Source organism: Symsagittifera roscoffensis, chromosome 10, assembly GCF_963678635.1.
Source record: "Symsagittifera roscoffensis chromosome 10, txSymRosc1.1, whole genome shotgun sequence".
NCBI lineage: Eukaryota > Metazoa > Xenacoelomorpha > Acoela > Convolutidae > Symsagittifera > Symsagittifera roscoffensis.
Window position 1 is genome coordinate 6,104,210 of NC_087071.1, and position 18,673 is coordinate 6,122,882.

At 45.1% G+C, this 18,673-nt stretch overlaps 1 protein-coding gene across 1 annotated transcript; it reads left to right on the forward strand.

Annotated features, from left to right (window-relative positions):
- Positions 1–16,246: 16,246 nt before the first annotated feature.
- Positions 16,247–18,673, forward strand: LOC134855284 (uncharacterized). The gene is made up of 3 exons (XM_063871767.1): positions 16,247–16,314; positions 16,485–17,948; positions 18,095–18,673. Exons 1-3 carry the CDS (start codon positions 16,249–16,251, stop codon positions 18,392–18,394), a joined length of 1,830 nt encoding a protein of 609 aa, XP_063727837.1. The 5' UTR covers positions 16,247–16,248; the 3' UTR covers positions 18,395–18,673.

Genomic DNA, 18,673 nt, shown 5'->3' on the forward strand with positions numbered 1-18,673 from the left:
TGTGCCGGGGTCGCCAACCTGATCCTGGCGATGCTCGTTCGGTGTTTGGGGGGTTCTGCTATGAGTCCCAGCAGCTTGAGAGGTCTGTAGTTGATGGGTCCCATGATCGCTTTCGTGGGAATTCCGGTCAGGACCGCGGTCTCCATCAGTTTTGTTCTCGAGAAGTGCGCCTCATGAGCTTTCAACCAGTCCACGCAATGATGTCTGTTTAAGTCTTCGTGCGACACTCGTTCAATACCCAGAGTCTCCGCCAATTCTCGCCTGCATTCCAAACCCTCTAGGTCCAGTCCTTTCACCTTCTCTGGATATCTCAAGCGAGCGGTCTCCATAGGCCTCCTTTCCCGCTTGCTTTCTGCCACTACCACTGAGGATATTGCCGAGCCTGGAGGCGTTGATGACGTCACCTCCTCAGACTCCATTGGCGTGGCACTCGGCAATCTGGCTTGGTCGCTCCTCGAGCTGTCTCTAATGTCAACCCTCGGTCCTAAGCGACCAGACAAGGCCCTCGAGGCAAGGAATGGTGGGTTCGGAGGTGGCCCTAATGTGAATTGGGCCGTCTCTAGCAGATCCGCCTCTAGCGTATTTATGTGTCCTTGAAAGACGTCATTCAGCCACTCTGCTCCCCTCGGTCTATCGAAGTGGATTCCATCATTGGAGGTGTCCTCATGTAATCCCGCTTGCTCCATGCGCTCCGCCACGTCCAACAGTCCGACAGGGAGCACACTCTTCCGGTGGATTTCTCGGATCACCCTGTTTAGGCTCCGCACCTTCTCATTCATCTCCAAGGCGTGCTGATCGAACTTCATGTTATAAGGGACAGTACATACTGTCAACAGGATGGGGTCCATCTGGATCCTCAGCTCCTCAAGAAGGCAGCTCATCTTGTCGTGCAGCCTCGTTATTTTCCTCGCTTCTCCCCTTGATACATCATTCGTCCCGATCATCAGGGTCACCGTGTACACTTTAGTCATCCCTAGCATCTCAAGCGTTGCCAACACCTGTGGCGTGGCAGCTCCAGCGAAACTCAAGATTCCTGTCTGCCAGTGCGATTGGATCCGGGTCAACACCCGCACCAGGCTGTCCCCTATGATTAGGTGGACCGCGCCTTCTGGCACACGGGGTGGCGCAAGATATTCCACCCAGGCTGCATCATGAAAGCAGTCCCTCCTGGCTTTCTGCTCCGCATTCCAATCCAGCCGATTGTGCCTGTGGTACCTCTTCTCTGTGTTTTTCTTATAACTCGAGATCACGACACTCCTGACCGGCTGTTCCCTCCAAGTTGGGGGAAGCTCCGGTCTTGCCGAACTTTCACGACTTTTCTGCCGCAATTTCTCGCCCAGCTCCTTCAGACGCGATGAGCCGCCGATCACTTGACTGTCACTCGAGTTCGAGGTTGGGGTATATCCCGGCAGTACCACATCAATCAGTGGGCGTATGGGTTGCGTCTCTAAGCTACGCAAGGAGGACGTTGCTTCATTCGGTATCCAGACTTCCAACCCTTCACTCATGTGTTCTCGGGCCTCGCGGTCAAGGTTGAACCGTCCTCTTGCCCTGGGGGCTTCATCTACTTCCATGCGTGACTCTGGCCTCGAGCTGGTAACCACTCGCTCCTTTGGCCTGGCTCCCTTCTGTGCATCAAGTTCGCGCTGTCGTTGTTCTATTCTCTCCAACTCCGACTTCAGTTGATCACGATTCGCGGCATTCTCCCGCACATAGTTCCTGCTGATGTTCAGCTTTTAGCATCTCAAGCAACCTCAGAGTCTTATCTCGTTCGTTGACCGCCTGGTCCCTCTCCAGCTGAACCTTCTCCCGATCCAGCTTTGCCTGATCCCGATCGAGGTTCGCCTTGTTCCTTTCCTTCTGCGTCTTCTCGAGCTCTTTCTCTAGGACACCAAGATCCGGATATGCCTCAGTCGTCTGTTGTGCTCGCGTCATCGATAGCACCTTACTCGAGCTCTGGCCTGTGGATCTTGCTGATGGCCTAGTTGGTAGTGGGAATTCTCCTGCGCCATATTCGGTGTTGTTACTCAGGCCAGGATTTCTTGCCAAATCAAAACCCCTTACTCCTCCATCCACATTCCAAGACAACCATCTGGTCTGTTCCTGATTTGATATTCCCTCGGTGGTGTAGCCGATCATCAAGACAGCCTCCGTCGCAGACTCCCTGCACTCACCCTGTTCTTCCAATTGGAGGATGGCATTCAGCATTACCGCCATTCTCTCGTCTATTCGGGTATAATCCAGGTCCCTCAGGCGTCTGTATAGCTCATCGAGAGTAGGCTTCTTTAGGGCCGCGGGCATGGATTTCCAGAACCTGTCTGCCATTCTCTGTGACTTCGGGATGTATTCGAGTATTAACCAGCTCAAGAATTACCTTACCAGCTCAAGAATTACCTTACCGGCTCAAGAATTACCCAACTCAAGAATTCTCTAGAAATGTTCCCTTGCAAATACTTGCTGCAGGTGTCGTTTATGGCGAGTTCAATCAAGATTTCTCTTTCTGTCTCTCGCTTGAGTATAGTTGGATTTTCAACTTTGTTTTTCAAACTTGATCTGAAAACAGAAACCATATTAAGACTTAACATGTCATGTTCCTAGCCTAGAGACCCCCCTTTTGGTTAAAATCTTATCATTTTCATTCTACTTAAAACAATTCAATTGGAATTTCCTTAAAAGCATGCAGATTCATTTTATGTTTTAGCACCGTTAATTTTTTTTTTTAAATTCAATTGTCATGCCAATTACGTCTTAAGATCCCTTTACCTGTGCCGCACCCCAGTACCTAACTCAAGACTCCTCCCTCACGCCCAACTCGAGACCCCGTGTCCCCAACTCAGGCGATGCTCAAGTAGTATTTCTTGTGCAGATACACCATTATCTTAGTTTCCGCGAAGACTACATGTAGGATAGCGTACAATTCCCTCGAGCTCAGTTTGCCCCTGTTTGGGTCATACACCGGCATTGAGACCTCCGCTATTCCTCTTTCAATCATGAAGTCTCGTATTCTTGTTAGTGCCAACATCACGTGTTCGGGATCAATTGTGTTCCTGTCATTGACCCTCGTCACTAGGAAGCACAGATATTTGCCCGGGACTTGTGCTACTGATGGTGGAAGCGCTGCCATCCCTACCAGTTCTGGTCTCTGTCTGAACAGAATCTCTACGTTCTGGTACTCTCTTTTGAAGTCAGCTTCCAATCTTGATTTGAAACTCATGTCCGCTGTGATGCAGATCGCGCTAGTCCTGTTTGACAGGATGAAGTCGCTATCCGTTATCATGATGTCCTCCGAGTACTCATTGGGTATTTCAAATTTCGTTTTGAAATTCCGACCTATGGTAGGCTCTGGCTCTTCTTCTTCCAGTTCCAATTCGCTTGTTTCTCTCACTTCCTTGAGCTTCTTTATCATCAAATTTTCGGTGTGGGTAAGTCCTACCCCCACTCCCCGGACAAAAATATTTATCGACGTCCCCGTCGATGTTGTCGGGTCTGAATTGTCCGGAGGAATGTCCAGTGGCCTATCTGATGCCGTCCATCCGAAAAGAGGGTCCTCTGCCTTCATATAATTTGCCGATGATACGTCGACTTGTTGAATGCTTTGTCCTTCGCGGCTCTCGTCTTTGACATCGCGCATCCACTCTAGTATCCTCAAGTTCGTGTTCTCCATCCTCTCTATCTCACTCTGTTCGAGATCCGTTTCCAACTCTGGCGTCGAGTAGTCTTCCTGCGGATAGTGTCCACCATCGTCAATGACCTGCCATTCCTCTTCGGCTTCCAGTTCGCCTGCACTCAGTAGTTCCTCGCCCAATTTGTCTGGCTGCATCTTATCGATCAAGAAGTCATCCCCGTACCTGTTGTACCTCATGCCGGTCCGTTTACGATTGCCAGTCCTGGTTCCCGGTGGTATTGGTCGATCTGGTTCCATCTACTTCGGCACCTCATCTTGCTCCGGGTCGTTCCAGTCTTCTTCTACAAATGATCCTGCTTCAGACTCCACTTCTATCTTTTCATTGTCGTCCAAACTCAAGTTCTCATTACCATCATTCTTCTCTCTGGTGCCTTTTTCATTCACTTCACACGCTGGCTCTACCACCAGGTACTCAAGACCCTCCATGTCCTTCGGTATGCACCAATCCTCCGGGGAGTGGACGTGAGGCTTCAGATTTTCATAATGTGCCGCTCGCCCAGTACTCAAGCGATAGAACCGTCCTTGTTGATGGACTTCCGTTATCATGAATGGTCCCCTCCACTTCTTGAGTAGTTTCTTTGTTCCCTTGGGCGGTATGACATTTTGGAAGACCCACACATATTGGCCCACTTCATATGGCTTTGCTTGTAATATTTTTTCGTCATATTTTCTGCGTTGCCTCATTTGCGCTTGCGCGGTGTTCCTCCTGCATAGCTCGTTTAACTCCTGTTGTCTTTTGATCGCTTCTTTCACGTACGCCTGAGGCGACGTCCTTTTCCCTTCGTATTCCGGGTAAAAGAATGTCAGAGGCATTGCTCTCTCCCTACCCGTCAACATCATGAAGGGACTGATGCCCGTCGTTGATTGCTGTGTACTGTTGTAGGCCCCTACTACCTGTGGCAGGTATTTATCCCAATCCGTCATGTATCTTGAGCAGTACACCCTTAACATATTGACCAGTGTCCTGTTCTGTCTCTCTACCAACCCGTTGGTCTGTGGATGGTAGGTTGTCGAGTGTGCTTGAGCAATGTGCGATCTCCTCATCAATTCTTTTGTCAAGTCCCCCACAAAAGCTTTGCCGTTGTCCGACTGGAAAGTCATTGGACAACCATACCGCGATATCCAATGCGTTATCAGATGATCACATGTCTCCTCGGCCGAGGCTGTCTGGCACGGAACCGCTTCCGCCAACTTTGTGACGTGATCTATTATAACCAATATCTGGTTATATCCCGACTCCGTCATGCAGATTTTTTGATGGTCTATCTGCACCACTTCATTGAACTCTGAACTCTCGACGGACTTGAGGGGAAACTTCATCTTCCTTGGGTCCTTTACCTGGAGGCATGCCAGACAGGCATTCACCCATCTCTCGCAAGCTTTTCTCATCCCTGGCCAATCAAACCTGTGAAGTATCCTTTGTTGTACTTTGTCTATCCCCTGGTGCCCCATCTGGTCGTGCGATCTGAAAAGCACCTCCGTTTGATACAATTGTGGTAGTATGATGAGGTTGTGTTTGTGTAATATCTTCTCTTCATCTTTCCTCTTGCATGCTACCACCCCATCAGCTGTGTGATAGAGTAAGTCTTTCTTTTCTTTGTAGAATTGGCTCAAGATCTTGTAGCTGTCTTCCTCGAGTTCCCCCTTCTCCTTGACCCACGACTGGATCCATTTGGAGAGGTTATTTGTCATTTTGTCATTCTTTTGGGCTCTTATAAGGTCTTACAGCCTGTATCTCGCCTTGACATGCTCCTTTAGCGCCATGATCTGTCCATTCATCTCACCAGGGTTGTGGATGTCATCACTCAGCTTCACGCATATCATCCTTTTCACGATTTTCATATCATCTTCTGGCACCAGATTCGTTCTGACGTTTGAGTTGCATGATAATTCCCTGAATGGCTTCCTTGAAACCGCAATTTTCTCAAGCTCCTCACCACCTCGTAGCTCCTGTATGTCTAGATTGTACGTTCCTGAAGATGGATCCGTCTGTAACTCCCTGTCGTGGTGCCTTGTCTTCTCTTCCGCCAATATCATGCACAGACTGTCTTGGTTTTCGCTGCTCTCATCCGAGTCTTCATCCCATCCATCACGCTCCCCGGACAATTTTCCTTCTCCGGTTTCTTCTTCCGTGAACATGGAACACTCCCCGGACTCTTGACCTAGTCCCAGGTGTCCTGTATCTTCTTTGAACGTTACTTTTTTTTCCTCACCTTGGTCTGCTCCAGAATGTTTTCGGGGATCTTGTCAACTAGTGACCGCACGACATCTTTGCTGTCAGTGACGTTTCCTCTTGAGGAGTCAGTATCGTTCACTGTCTCTTTTCTCCGAAGTATAGTGACTTCCGGTTCCTCTTGACCCTTCTCTTGGATCACGGGCTTATCATCTGATAGTTTCTCGAGCAACCTCATTAAGTCATCATCTATCTGTGCAGTTCCTGCTTCTACCTGGTTAAGATCATAGCCTTTTGCCTTGAGCGTCTCCTTCACGATCTTCGACCTGAGTATTATCTCTATCGGAATCCTTTTGCTCTTCTTCAAGATGGTCTTCTCTGGAGGTTCTTTAGGCAATTCAGGATGATCTTCTATCGGTTTGCCTGACTTGTCCAGCCATCTCGTGAGTGGAAGACTGTCGTATGTTTCCTTGTCCATGAAGGAGAAGCCATCTTTGATTTCAGGTCTGTCTGCCTCTCTTTGCTCTTGTCTCTCATAAAACTCCGTCTTCTTACTCAAGCTGTCGGAATTCTGATGTTTATCTCGTGTTCTATGCTCAATTATCATGTTGTATCCATCCAGGCGAACTATCCACCTCCCAATGTAACTTTGGTCCATTGAGTACGTTTTCAGCCAGCTCAGTGCTCGGTTGTCGACTCGCAACTTGAATGGCTCACTGCCCAGGTATGCCCTGTATTTCTCGACAAAGGTAACCACCGCGAACATCTCTGCTTTCGGTGCTCCGTACTTCATTTCCGTGTCACTCAGGACTTTACTCCCGTACGCTATTGGTCTCAAGACTCTCTTCCCATTCCATTCTTGTTCTTGGTGGAGAAGCCCAGAAATCGCGACTACCGACGCATCCGTGTCCAGCACGTACATCCCTTTCTCAGTCGGCATACCCAGTACTGGTGCCTCACATAGCTCTTTCTTTATTCTCTGGAATGACTCTTCTGCTGCGTTGTTCCACGTGAACTTCTTGCCCTTGTGTCTCATTAATTGTTGCATCGGGTATACCTTGTCCGCATAGCCTTTGATGAACTCTCTATAATAGTTAGCGAAACCCAGGAAGCTCATCAACTGGTGCTCTGTCTTCGGTGATTTCCAGGTCAGGACTGCTTCCACGGCGTCCGTATCAGGTCTGATGCCGTGCTTGTCTACCATCCTGACCAAGTATTTTATTGAGTCCTTGAGTATCTCGCACTTTGATGGTTTACACTTTAGCCCCGACCTTTTCATGCATGCAAACACTTCGTCAAGTCTCTCAATGTGGTCTACCAGTGTTGGCGTCGCTATTACCACGTCATCCACGTAGCACATTACCAGATTGCCATACTTCTTCGTCACGCCTATCAGCGCGTGTGCCATCAACCGCTGAAACGTGGCTGTGGCATTGCAAAGTCCAAACGGCATCCGTTTCCATTGAAACAGACCCAACTCGCAGGCAAACCCTGTCTTGTCCCTGTCCTGCTTCCTTAGTGGTACCTGCCAAAAGGCCGAGCCTAAATCAAGAGTCGTAAAAAATTTTGCATCACCTAACTTCGAGAGGCTCTCATCAATCCTAGGTATGGGATAGGCATCCTTCACCGTGACGGAGTTCAGGTATCGAAAGTCACAACAAAACCTCAACTGGTCGCCTTTCTTTTTGGCCATCACTACTCCACACGCCCACGGTGACTTGGATGGTTCTATCATGTCATACTCTAGTAACGTCTCGATTTCTTTTCTACACGCGTCCGATTTGTGTGGGGTCATTCGCCTCGCCCCCTCCCTGTGTGGTACCGCGTTTTCCTCAAGTTCTATCTCATGCTCAACGAAATTACAACACCCGATATCCGCCTTATGCCTCGAAAAAACTTCCTCGTTCCGCTCTAGTACGTCCTTGATGGCTTCGAGCTGTTCATCTTTCAGTTTGCCCCTCAAATGTTCAATCTCCGGCAGAACCGGTTTATCAGTTTGCATTTCATCTAGTGTGGGTCGCTCTGGAAAGTTCGAACAGCTCGACAGCCCATCGTCCGTTTCTGACTTAAGTGATTTAATAAGACCTGAAGAATCTTTTATTTTCTGCAATCGTCTCAAGATACAAATTTTGTCCCTGTGATTGGGACAATCAACAACTTCATTTTGTTTTGAGTTCTCAATCGTTTCATATCGAGTTTTAACCGGTAAAGCATATCCCAGTTTCCTCCCTCTCTGTATCGTGATCGGTATATCAAGGGTATTCAACAAGACACTGACGCAGAGGCCGCTCTTCGTTATCGAAAATGATCTTCCTAAAACAGCAGCACTTTGACTATTAGGATTTGGAACTATACACACTTGCTTGTTGTCACTTAGTTCATTGTAATTTTTCATCCTCAAGCTTACGATTGCCGCTTCATTAGCTTTAAGCCTCACCCTCCTACTCAAGAATACCGGTGCTTTGTTTTCATTTGCCATTATTAAATTTACCGGTTTGATTGCGTACCTCCTATCCGGGTTCCGTATCCTGAACATTGCGTTATTTAGATCAATCTTTACGTGATGAAGTCTCTGCCCAAAATGAATTGGTCAGATTCATCTAGGTTTTCTACCACGATAAAGCTCATCCACAGGTTACGTTCCCCCAAATTGAGGGCTATTATCGGCGTCCTGCCCAGCACCCGAAGGGCCCCTTTGTGTGCAGCTGACAGCCGTATTCTCGAGTCCATCAAGTCACCTTTGTCAAAGCCCATCCTCTCCCAAGTTTCGATTGGTATGACGCTCAAGACTGCTCCCGTGTCAAGCAACCCACGCAACTGAGTCTTTTTGCCACTTATATCCAGCACGTGCCCTGTCACATCTGCTTCCGTCCCGATGTGCATTGCATCTTCTTCAAGCATGGCGCAGTGTCCAATCGATCTCACTTTCAATTCTTCTTTCCCTACGTAGATTTGTCCAATTAGGTCTTCGTCACATGTTATCATCGTCTTGGTATAGATGTTAATCCCATCTATATTTAGCATCACCTCGTGTGGACCATAAGCTTCAGTATATCTGCTATCAACACGTACCGACTTGCTGCCCCCTCTCATGAGTAGTGCTCTCAGTGCTCTAGAAGTCGTTTGTGGGCTTATACCACTCAAATAGTCTGCATACACGTCAATGTGCATTATTGTCTGGTCGCTCGGCTCGCTCAAGTTTCTGGTTACCTCGTGGCCGCCCACTGTGATTATCGACATTATTCTTGCCCCGATTTTCGATATGCCAAAAGGCTTACCTGTCACCATTTTTACAGTGTTACAATTCCCGGTCTTTGTTGAGCCTGGTACAGCCTCTGGTGTTGGGTTCGATCCGGTTAATGCTTCGTTAAAATTCTGTTTTTCGATCTCCAGCTTTAGTCGTTGCTCTATTTCTTTCGCAGCCAGATCCTGTTTCACTTTGGCAATTGCTTCCGTCGCCGCTTTCTCATAATTTATCTCTAGAGAATTCCCTGCCGCGGATTCTATCGCACCATTAACATGTGTTACAGCTTTCACTGTCTTCGTTGGCAATTCCGTGCTTGGTGTTCCTAAGTTCCTTGATTCAAACTCGTTTTGCCTGTTCCGCTGATTCTGCACCGCCGCTAATGCCAACTTATGTTTGGGGTGACTCTGGTCCTTGGCCGCTTCCCAGAACAAGGGACAATCCATTCTGAAGTGCCCCTCCTGGTTACAGAAGAAGCATCTAGCGCCTATCTTGAGGATTAAGCCATTATAGTACTCGTGTTCCTCCATCTGGCTCATGTCCTCCTCATCCGGTGCGTATCCTAGGCTCTTCATGCCTTGTTTGTATGTTGTGCAGTCAGCCACGTGGTGGTCCGCTGACCCGCAGTTCGCGTATGATCTGCGCTTATCCATATCATCTCTAGGTTTGTACCATGATGACCTCTGGGGTTGGCTTCCCCCCTGTGTGTTCCTGTTTTCCGAATATGAGTATTTCTTGGGCTTCATCAGCATGTATTCCCTTGATTTCTGTCTCATTTCTTCTGGGGTTGGTGCGCTGTCTTTCGACAATGTGTAGTATGTAGCTAACATTGTCCTTAAGTCATCACTTTTTACCCCATCAATGAACTTCGAGGCAATGCTGAAGTTTCTTCTGTTTGTCGACTCCTCTGGGTCACTCCTTCTTCTCAAGCTCTCGAGATCATCTAGGAACCAATCTATTGACTCGTAGTCCCTCTGCCTTCTCTTTTCAAATCGCATCATCGCTTGGTGACCCTTCATGCCTGACCCGAATCGATTCAGTAATATCTCGAAGATCTTGTCCGCGGTGTCGCGTTCTTCTTCCTTCTTTGCGACCACGCATTTTAATGCCGTGCCTTCTAAGTTGCTGAGTATGGCCGTGCATGCTTGTCTTTCATCATTTAAGTTATCTTGCTCTTGGTGTAATCTCATCACTTCCACCCAAGTGTCGATGCATCCATCGGAGTCGTCTTTGAATTCCTTTGGCTTCTTGAAAGTTTTTCTTGATTTTCCGTCCCTCCTATCGCTCGAGTCAGTGTTCCTCGTGGCGAAGGCCTCTAGAGTCCTGTTCATCATCTCCCAAGTGCTTGCCCATGTCATAGCATCCGGACCTGCGTTGCTGTTAGCTGTTGAGTCCCCCGGGCCAGTCGTTGTACTTGACGTTCCATTCTTCATGATTGTTTTAGCAGCTGTTGGTGCTGTGCTCACCGTGTCCCGGGTTGAGGGCAACGGTGTCGATTGCCGTTTGCCCCTTTGTGGTTCCACAAAGTCAACTCTGGTGCCTTGCGTGCGATCCGCTGCCGGTCTTTCTTGTGAGGTAGAATTTCTCAAGATTGCATCCAACTTCGCCTGTATTGCACACGAACTTTCGGCCTGATTCCTGTTCATTATGTCCATTCTCTTTTCCAGGCTACCTAATTGGCTGTTGACATCATCATATCGGTTTTTCAACTGTTGCATATCTTTTTTGATGTTCTTATCTCGTTCTTCATTGGTGGCATCTACCTTGTCCGACATCTGCTGGAGTCTCTCGTCTGTCGCCTTAGCCAGGTTAAAATAACTATCCAGATACTCGTGTTTGTTGTATTTCAACTCTTTCCTTATTAAGTCTCTATCTTCCTCACTGTACTTCAGTCTCTTGTCGATCTGATTTAGTTTTGTCATCAGGTCTCCAAGCTCAAGGGTAGCTGTTTCATGATCAGCCGTTGTCTTGTTTCCAGCTGTCGCTTCCTTTCTGGCTTGTTCTTCCTTTGGGTCGGCTTCTGTCGCCTTCGTGCTCACTGTCCCAAATGTTCGTGCTCTTCCAGTCTGTGATTCCTCGGCCGTGTTGTCTTTCGATTTCATTCCGACCATCATCGCCAACTTTTCTGTAAAAGATGTCTTCTTTACTTGAAAGTCATCTTTCACCGTTTCTCGGGTATTGCCTGTTGTGTCTTCCAACGCGTCTATCGGCGAAAACTCCACGGTTTTTGGATTTTGATCTTCCATATGGGGCATCGGTGTGGATTCCGTTGTCTTTTTCTCCACTTCATCTACGCTCTGGTCTGGTGTCTCTAGGTCGATTTCGATTGTGGGCTCCACCTGTTTTTCCCTCGCATCTTCTCGCGTCTTGCTCTCGGTGCCACTTCTCGTGCTGACCATGCTAACTGAAAAGTTATTTTTTTTGTTTTGCCTGGGCCCCTTGATGTCGTTCCACGCAGCGACGAGTTATATTTCGTGTTTGATCCACTTGACCTTTTTTCAAGCACCGGTACCCTACTCCGTCTCATTATTTCTATTTACAATTGCTCTTATTTACAATATTATTTTATACACAATTCTATTCTAAGAATAAAAAATTTTGTGGAAACAAATTCTTAAAAGAAAATATACAACGTGATAAAAACCTTGTTCCAGTTCTCTAAAATCTTCGAGTAATTTTCTTTATTCGTGTCCCAACTGTACCGGGTTCCAATTAGTCTTGTTCTGTCTTAATCCTGTCTTAAAACAGCTTGTTGTAATTTTACTTCAATTTTTATACTGTCCTAAGACTTCCAGTTACCGTCCCTCCTCTTCTTCGTACCGTCCCAGGCTTCCTTTTACTGTCCCAAGACTGTTCGGTAATGTCCCAGTACTCCGTCAGTCTCCCAAGACCCCTGACCTGAGAGTAGTGTCCCAAGGCTAGTGTCCCAAGGCTAGTGTCCCAAGACCACTGTCCCAAGGTTAGTGTCCCAAGGCTAGTGTCCCAAGACTACTGTCCCAAGGCTAGTGTCCCAAGACTACTGTCCCAAGGCTAGTGTCCCAAGGCTAGTGTCCCAAGACTACTGTTCCAAGGCTAGTGTCCCAAGGCTAGTGTCCCAAGACCACTGTCCCAAGACCCTTGTCCCAAGACCCTGTCCCAAGACCCTTGTCCCAAGACCCTTGTCCCAAGACCACTGTCCCAAGACTACTGTTCCAAGGCTAGTGTCCCAAGACTACTGTCCCAAGACTACTATCCCAAGGCTAGTGTCCCAAGACTACTGTCCCAAGACCACTGTCCCAAGACCCTTGTCCCAAGACCCTGTCCCAAGACCCTTGTCCCAAGACCCTTGTCCCAAGACCACTGTCCCAAGACCCTTGTCCCAAGACCACTGTCCCAAGACCACTGTCCCAAGACCCTGTCCCAAGACCCTTGTCCCAAGACCACTGTCTCAAGACCACTGTCCCAAGACCCTGTCCAAGACCCTTGCCCCAAGACCACTGTCCCAAGACCACTGTCCCAAGACCCTGTCCCAATACCACTGTCCCAAGACCACTGTCCCAAGACCCTGTCCCAAGACCACTGTCCCAAGACCACTGTCTCAAGACTGTATCAAGACTGTTCTGGTCCAACACTGTCCCAGGACTTCTTTGGCACTGTCCCAAGACTGTTGACAAGTGTCTGAGCAGTGGGACCTCTCTCTTCTTCGTTATGGGGACTTCTTGATTCACTGTACCTTGTACCACCACTCAAGCTCTAGTAAAATTTCCCCAAAAACCCTCTCTTAAAAGCCAAATGCTGACCCCCCTTTTTTCTTATTTCTTTTTAGTTACCTCTATTTCAATGTTCCAAGCAACTTGAGACCAAAACCTGTGCGCAGGTATCTTGTGATTACCTGTTCGTATAAAAACTAAACACAAATCCTCCCCAAAATGCAACAAAAAATCCAAGCCAGAAAAAGTAATAAAAACTGAAAAATGAGCCCACCTAAAATTCAAAGGTGACCAATGTCTACCTTTCGTCGAAAAAAAAATGTCTGGTACCTAATTGCCACGCGTTTCCTTCCCCCCTGCTAGCGATCTTATGGGGTATCACAAAAACTGTCTATGTCCGTTCCCCCCTACCGATCCGACCAGGGTACCTACCTTAACCTAATTCCAATTTTGGATATCCTCTTCCTATGACCAACGCGTGTAAATGACTAATGTAACTAAATCAACGATGTCGACCAATTAGTTACTCTAATTTCTCCCCTTTTTACAATTTACAACCGCCAACCTCTAACTTAACCAGCCCCCCTTCTAACCTCCCCCCTTTTTAGCCCCCCTTCTTAAGCCTAAAATCACCTTAAGCGCCGGGTGCTAAACCTCTCAAGAGAAAACCGTAGACCTGTCTCCAGGCCTGCTCAAGTAAAAACGTTCCTCAAAACCGGGGGATTTCGCTTATCCAATTTTACACTTATCTCCTATAATGTAATTTGGATTTTAACGATACCCGTTCTGCCCAACTTGCGAACTCGAGATTTGCCAAATCCTTCTTGGCTGCTTTCCCACTCGACTGGTCACCTGTTCCAGTCCAGTCTCCTAATGGTTCAGCTCAAGTGTTCCTGAACTACTTTCCCACTCGGCCGGTCACCTCTTCCAGTCGAGTCTCCTATTGGTTCAGCTCAGTTCCAAGCTATCTGAAAACCCTTGACAACGCCCCACTCTCGGGCTCTTTATTAAGGTTACTGGGTTAAATTACTAGGTTGATCGAAACGATCGAACTTGTAAAACAGTATGGGTATACTATTTAATTAATATAAAGGTTTGATCCAACTAATCTGGTGTCAAAGTCACTGTCTTTTTTCGTTTTATGGTTTTTGTTCCTTTTTCTATTCTTTTCTGGTTTTTGTTTTGCTTTTTGTCTTTTTGCTCGTGTTTTTGTCCCCCTAGTTGCCCCCCTTTACTCGGTTAGCTAAGCCTCGTTCGGAGAGCGTACCAGGAAGTTTTCTCGAGTTTTCTTAAAAAGCTATCACGGTACAACCGGAAGGTTTGCACGTTCCTGTCGAACCGCACCGCCGGTACCCTAGAATGGGCATTCAGCCCGAAGCTGTCTCAAGTGGGTTCGACTCCGTAGTCTTGATGTCGTAAACACCCAGGAGCGCCATAAAAACACTATGTAACATTCGTCTACTGCAGTCACACATGAGGCTTAAGAAAAATAGGCCCTATAACTATTGGCTCAAGAGTCAGGGACACTATCTCTTGTGTTTTTCCACCTCAAATCAGTCGGAGCCAATTCGGTTCGCTTGTGACACGAGACCACGACCCGTTACAGCTTAAAGGCTACTACTAAAATATCCCCCCCACTCTAGAATTAATAACGTCCCCATACTCAGGTCTCTAGATGCCCAAAATACATGAACGCCGTTAAAAACCGGGTCGGAACAATCCGTTAAGTTACTTTTTATTAGACAGTGGAACTTCGATCCATTTCAGATGGATCAACCTAAAACTCGCCTTACCTCAACATAACAATTATAAAACACACTCTAGAAATTTAACTTAGTACTCACATTGTAGCACGCTCAAGAATCAGGAAGTAAATAAGTCGGTGTGCAACTCAAGAATCAATAAAGTAACTAAAATGAGTTTGATATTTGTCAGTTTTAATAACAAGAACAAGTTTGTACTCTAGAATGTCAGTTCTCGTGAACCATTGGGACACTCTAGCTGTCCACCTTTCCACCGAAGGTTCACTCTAGTCCAGTTTAGAATAATACTCCAATCACAACAATCCAGTTCGTGGGGATGCGCTCGTCTCTGTTCTAGATGGGACAGCTCTACTCTAGATTATTATCGCTACTGAAATTGCGAATAGCAATTTCCCACTGATTTTTCTAGCAACTTTCCCGCGATTGTCACTCGATTGTTCTGACTTCTCTTTTTTGATTTTCAGTTATCGCGAGAAAATCGTGCATAACAGGTTCCATTCGAAACTTTGAAAAATTAAATTTCACTCCAAAATTAAGTGTTTTTTGCTTCTCTCAAGGTCAAACTTCCAAATATGACCGACTGGCACAAATTGGAGAATTATTTTTGCCTCGATATCATTGCATATATAAAGCAAATTCGACAATTTGAGTTTGACTTGTTTAGGGTAAATGTTCTTGAAATATCTAGAATATCTATATCTTCCATATCTAGAAAATTCCAAGAACTTCCATATCTAGAAAATTCCAAGGATTTTGACTGGAATACATGATGAAGGGACTCATGACTGTAACCTCGGTTACTATGATACTTTTGACCTTCTGATTACCTCTAAAAATGTTCTTGGGTAAATGTTCTTGAAATATCTAGAATATCTATATCTTCCATATCTAGAAAATTCCAAGAACTTCCATATCTAGAAAATTCCAAGGATTTTGACTGGAATACATGATGAAGGGACTCATGACTGTAACCTCGGTTACTATGATACTTTTGACCTTCTGATTACCTCTAAAAATGTTCTTGGGTCTGAGAGACCTTGGAAAGCAACCCCTTGGAATTACCGTCCTGTTTAGTAGAATGATTCCTTCGCTCATGATGCTGGTTATAAATTGCTATGCTTCGGGAGGAGCAATAACTGTCAGTGTTTGCAGTTTGCTGTCATCTTTTTGTCACAGTTAATGTTTTTGAGATTGTTATTTTTTGTTGCAAGGTTGTGGGGAATTGTTTCAGTATATCGGAAGCACAACTTCGAATTGACTGCGCCAGATTTTCAGCTGACTTGTATTTTTTTCGAGAATGAAGAGTTGATTTGTTTATTTGGATTTGTTTCGTTTCTTCCGTCGATCTGTTTGCTGTTAGCGCATTTCTGAATTTTGTCTCCGTTTTTTATCAGCACTTCATGATTAATTGGTAGCTGGGATTCCGTCAGTTGTTGTTGACTCATGAATTGGTATTACTCGTGGGGGCAAAAAAATGCCTTCACCCGGAGATATACTTGAAAAAAAAAATAGATTTTTCTATTTCAAAATGTAGAAATCAGAAGGCAAAAACATTAACTATATTGCACGTGCGTTTTTTTTTCTCACTTGCATTTGTCTAATTAACTATTTTTGTTTTACAAATTTTCGATCAATGATTTAAAGAGATTATTGTTTCGTGTCTTACAGAGTCATTTTCTGTTTTCAGGTAGCGCATGTGGTATTTAATGAAATTACAAAAACATTTATTCTCAGAAGTAATTGATTACGAGAGATTACACGTTAGTATAATTTAAAAGCGACTTCCCTTTTTCTAATCATCTGTTGAAGTACGAAATTGAAGTTTTTTAAATTCATTTACTCCAATTTAACTCCCAATTTAACTTTTTTGTTTGTGAAGATGAATATCTACTGACGTAAATTTGGTTGTATATATGAAATTCGATTTCAGATTAACTTGTATGCTTCAAGGAGAAAAAATTGCATGCCCGCTCCAACTGGAGCCTTAGAGGAGTGTCCGTTGTGTAAGAGAAGGGAAACGGGAAATATGGGGTATTTGAAGAAGTGCCTTTTGAGTTCAGACCCGCAGGTTTTTATAACAGTCTGTACAGAGAGTGAGTGCTTTTACTATAATTCAGATTCAAACATCGATCTAGTCGATCTGCCTGCTCAGTGTGACAGTTCTGATTTTTCCGGCCTTGACTCTGCGTTGTTTATATTGACTAATTCGGTATACCTACGGCTCAGTTACCGAAACAATAATATTCCTGCTGATGACGTTTTGTCGAGAATACTTTATCTTGCTCTAGAGCGGAAAAATTACATCTACGAAATTAGAAATTATTTAGTCCAAAATGATAAACTCTCTATAAAGGGCAATGATATTGCTGCAAGTTTATCGTTTTTGATGAAATTATCAAATTTCATTGGAAAAGCTTTTCGAACTAAGTGGGCTATTACTGCTGACTGCTTGAAAGGCTGCAAAGACAGTGGCGAAGACACTTGTCTTTTGTCAGTAAAGGATGTAGGATTCATGAAACTTTCTGAAACTCCAGCTGTTGTTATTCCTGGCAAGTCATGTCGCTCGTGCAAGCTGTCCAAAATCAACCGTTATATAAGTCTGCAAGAAGCTTCAAATTTTGTAATTGTTCAAACCCGAAATGGTATAAGTCTTCCTTTCGAAATTGGCCAAACGTCTTTTCGGTTAGATGAAAATACTTACAGACTGCATGCAGTGACAACAGTGCATAGGATGGGATATGACACCTTTTTATGCGATTCATTGGGACATCTACGCGAGTTTTTTGAAAGTGAAACTAAAGTGTCGAAAAGATGTACCCTAAAACTCGGAAGTTTGAAATCAGCCAATATCAGATACATAGTTTTTGAACGACTTTTCGAAGAATCTCGCTCCTTCGGAGGCTCTGATGTAAACGCTAATTTTAGTAATGTGGTGAAACCTTTTCAAGACCTGACAGCAACTATTAGAAAGCAAAGTGGAAGTAGAATTCATACAAGTCCAATGAAATATGGACCGGCTGCGAAAAAACCTCGTCTGTACTCTGGAAAAACGAACGATCTACCTGAAAAACCATTCAGCAGTTATACAGCCCAGAAAAAGACAAATAGCGATTCAACCTCTAAAGATAATAATCAAGGCGACGCTCTAGTATGGCGCAAGCAATTTCAGAAACGATTTTCCAATCTTACCTCGAACTCACGTAAATCGAAAGTCAGTAACTACATTGCAACTTTACAGAGCTTGAACATGCAGATACTGGAATCAGAGAGTCGCCTTGTTCAGAAAAATACAGCAACCACCGTGGGCTCGTTCACGAGCTTTTCGGTGAACAAAAGCGCGTTATCGAGCCGCGTGACCTCACCAGTTCAAGTCCCCAAAAATTTGTCAAACAAGGTAAAGCCATCAAACTAGGAATATGTAATTTAAACTATTTTTAAAAGAATGTCAGTTATAGCTGCTTGATAACCAAATTTTTAGTAGTTTTTCTTATTTTAAGGATAAAGAACATTAAACTTTTTACGAAGCCTAATTTGTTTCAGTCCCTTTGGAGTGAGTCGTCTCCCACGCGCAGTTCAGCAATTACTCCAGTTGGTACATTCCCCTCTTTAACCCAGCAATCATCATCCCAATTCGCACCTGTACAGTCGCAGCCAATAGATCTAGATGCCGACTGTTTCGACAGCTTCGATTTAAACTTCGACGCTCTTGAAACATTTGAAGAGAATAAGTCTGTCACTTCAGATTTGAATATAAACAATAACGGAGATTTTTCAAAACTCAATGGAGATGAAAGTGGAAATGATTTGGATTTTTTCGAAAAGTTGTTAAAAGACAGTTAAAAGTTTTCAGAGATAAAACTTCGGTTGTTCTCTTTTTGACTGTTTTTAAATGACAGCTTTTGAGAAACTTTGATGAGAACTTGTTTTGGTTGCTTTGCAGTTGTTGCTGTTTTCACAGCGTTGTTTAACTTCTCTCAAAATTAATTTAAACCCAGAGGTGCCCATGGGTTGCCTCTTTTGCGGTGCTACATGAACAGATTTGTTCAACATAGATTGTACATTATATAATTCCTGTTTCAATTTATACATTGAATTAAAGCATACATTGTTTTTGTTGAA

Excerpts from the sequence above, each read along its gene's own strand:
- LOC134855284 (XM_063871767.1), top strand. The coding sequence starts at position 16,249 with ATGTGGTATTTAATGAAATTACAAAAACATTTATTCTCAGAAGTAATT. Across the intron at positions 16,315-16,484 it reads TTGATTACGAGAGATTACAC|ATTAACTTGTATGCTTCAAG; the intron begins GTTAGTATAATT and ends ATTCGATTTCAG. Across the intron at positions 17,949-18,094 it reads CCAAAAATTTGTCAAACAAG|TCCCTTTGGAGTGAGTCGTC; the intron begins GTAAAGCCATCA and ends AATTTGTTTCAG.